At 45.6% G+C, this 2,747-nt stretch overlaps 1 protein-coding gene across 1 annotated transcript; it reads right to left on the bottom strand.

Annotated features, from left to right (window-relative positions):
- Window positions 1-733: 733 nt before the first annotated feature.
- Window positions 734-2,170, bottom strand: LOC127313145 (transcription factor MYB93). Its single transcript, XM_051343692.2, has 3 exons — window positions 1,955-2,170; window positions 1,713-1,842; window positions 734-1,576 (listed from the first exon to the last, which is right to left on the bottom strand). Exons 1-3 carry the CDS (start codon window positions 2,085-2,087, stop codon window positions 889-891), a joined length of 951 nt encoding a protein of 316 aa, XP_051199652.1. The 5' UTR covers window positions 2,088-2,170; the 3' UTR covers window positions 734-888.
- Between the last annotated feature and the right edge of the window lie 577 nt (window positions 2,171-2,747).

The raw sequence follows: 2,747 nt of genomic DNA, 5'->3' as shown, positions 1-2,747 counted from the left end.
TTTCTCCTCGGCTGTTCTCTGGACTATTTGGTCAGTTCGTAATGAGATGTGTTTCCAGGGTCTAAGATGGCTAGGTGTGAAGGAAATGTTGCGAAGAACTGCATCTCTTATCAGGAGTTGGCGCCCCCTCTGCCTAGACAAGCACTCAAGTCTCCTGGATGCAAACCTAAGGTTGCTGGACCATCGGCGTGGGGAATTGCTCCGGATAGCTTGGATATGACTTCGCTACTGATGGGGCTTGCGGGCAAAGATCATGCAGGTATCCATCCAGCTGAAAGAGTGAATCTCTGGCACCAGGCCATCGCATGTGAGAAGCTTACCGAAAGTGTTCGCCTGTAATGTGGCCCAGTAGCTTCCACCATGTTTTCCTGGTTTTGGTGCTTTCTAAGTTTTGTTAGGCTTATGTGCTGAATGGACGAGCTCACAAATCTCGCTAAAACTTGTGAACTTGGTTGCATTTTAATGGAACCTGGGGGTTCCACCCCTTTTCTCTAAAAAAAAAAAAGGCTAGGTCGTTTCAACAACAACAGTAACCCTAACATGGCACATCGAGTTATATATATATATTTCACTGTCCTGTCATTCTCACGGCAATTATATTAGCACAATATTTTATTGGAATTGGTGAAGGGCTTCCGTCTGCCATGAAGCAGCTGAACTAAACTTGGAAAATGCATCAAGAATAAGCAGCATAAGACTCAAGATGGAAATATAGGAACATATGTATATTTATTACAAGTGTTTTTTACGTACACTGCATATGCATAGGAGCATATGGGCTTTGGAAAATCTACACGATGCAAAAGAAATCCAGCAACACCTATAGCAGTACAATGGAAATCACAACATAAATAAGAGTTGATACGGGGGGAGCTAAATTTGGGAAACTCATGCCAACTCGGTCATGAACTGGTCAAAATATGAGTCAGACCAAATAGGGAGCTGAGCGCTGTTGCCCTCGGCGTCACAGCCTGATGTGCTGCAAGCACCAACTAGATTGGAAATAGAGCAGTCAGAGTGTGCCGGAAAACAATTCTCTCCCTCGCCGCTGTTTGCAATGTATCCTAAGTTCTGGATGGAACCATTGGTGATGGGCTGTTGGACGAATGAGCTACCAGTTCCAGGTATGTGGAGATCAGGTAGTTGCCCGGTTACTAAGCCTTGGTAATCGGTGCCCTCCATGGTCCTAGGAGACGGGAGCGAAGACAAGGAAGAACTTTGCGACGCACTCAGGAGACCCATCCACTGCAGGTCAGTGCTAATGGTGTTGATGCTGCCGGAGCTGCTGGGACTAGTCGCAATGGTTGCTGCAGACTGAAGCAGGGACTTAAAATAATCAAGCTTTGCTGCCTGGACTGCATAAGCTTGCAGCTGTCTGGCGGTGTGGTCATCCACGAGTCGGCCGAGGTTGGCAAGCGCGATAAGCTGCGGCAGCGCACCCAAGAGGTCGGCCCTCGGTTGGTGCGTCGTCGGGTCGCAGCCCATCTGGACCAGCTTCTTCCTAAGGTGTGTGTTCCAGAAGTTCTTGATCTCGTTGTCCGTCCGTCCGGGGAGGTGCTTCGTGATGGCTGCCCACCTGGTTTGATCAGCACAGCAGTTCAATTGCTTGTGTTAGCCGCACACGTTTTCAAATGATGTATAGCACATGTAGACCAGGACCAGCTGATGGGTGCCAGGGAGATATATGAGGAAGAGATTTGACATAGTAGTACTTGTTGCCAAGGATGGAGTGGAGCTGGAGGATTGTCTGCTCTTCCTCATGGCTGAACTTTCCTCTCTTAATATCAGGCCTCAGGTAGTTGGTCCATCTCAGCCTGCAGCTCTTGCCGCACCTGTTCAGTCCTGTGAGATGCATGAAACCAGATACATTTTGGATGAACTCTAGCTATGTACGGTGTTTATGTCCATGTCCGGCGTTGAAAGAGAAAAGGCCTGGCATGTGTGCGTTTCATACCTGCAAGCTTAGGCAGTGCCCTCCAGCTTCCACGGCCCTGCTTGTCGATATAGTCCGTGAGCTTCTGGTCTTCTTCAGCTGTCCATGGGCCCTTCTTGAGACCATTCCCATCGCAGCAAGGTGGCCTCCCCATTAATATAGCTGAGATAGACTAGGGTAAGATATATAGTGCAGTTGGGAAGGAAGGAAGGAGACAAGCTTTCTGCCAAACTAGCTTGGTCCTCAAGCTTTGCTGTGCCAATGTTGGCTGATCACCGGAACACAACTTCCTGTATATAAGGGCCAAGGAATACCGGTTTCGTAAGATTTTTTTTTTTGGGAAATTTGAGATAAGAGAGGACACGAGAATTAAAAGAGGGGTGATTTTGGGGGGTTATTTTGTAAAACATGTGGAGGTGGATGGAGGTCTATGATCTGACCGTTAGTACAATGTCCAATGGTCCGCGTTGCCATTTTCAGATTTGCAGAAGTTAGCTCGTTTTCACCTGATATGTTCCCAATTTATTACCTCCTCTAGTAAAAGTATTATTGTTATTTTTATCATTACTTGTAAAAGCATTTTTTCGACAAAATTTGGAAGTTAAATTATAATTACTATACCTTTATTATAATTATTGCAACATGACATCATAGTAAAAATCCATTTACAGAATCACCTATTCCCGATACTCCTCCAGTACAATAAAGCATGCACATAGTTTAAGAAAAACTTTAACCACAGCCGTTGGATTCATATTCAAAATAAATTTTCATTGGTATAACTTTTACGGAATATAGTTTCATTTTTTCTACC

The sequence above is a fragment of the Lolium perenne genome, chromosome 7 (genome assembly GCF_019359855.2).
Source record: "Lolium perenne isolate Kyuss_39 chromosome 7, Kyuss_2.0, whole genome shotgun sequence".
NCBI lineage: Eukaryota > Viridiplantae > Streptophyta > Magnoliopsida > Poales > Poaceae > Lolium > Lolium perenne.
The sequence above is the reverse complement of the archived record's forward strand: the minus strand, read 5'-3'. Positions and strand labels throughout refer to the sequence as shown.

Coding starts and splice junctions, on each gene's coding strand:
- LOC127313145 (XM_051343692.2), bottom strand. CDS start 2,087: ATGGGGAGGCCACCTTGCTGCGATGGGAATGGTCTCAAGAAGGGCCCA. Junction 1,843..1,954: donor GGCACTGCCTAAGCTTGCAG/GTATGAAACGCA, acceptor TGCATCTCACAG/GACTGAACAGGTGCGGCAAG. Junction 1,577..1,712: donor CACTCCATCCTTGGCAACAA/GTACTACTATGT, acceptor TGATCAAACCAG/GTGGGCAGCCATCACGAAGC.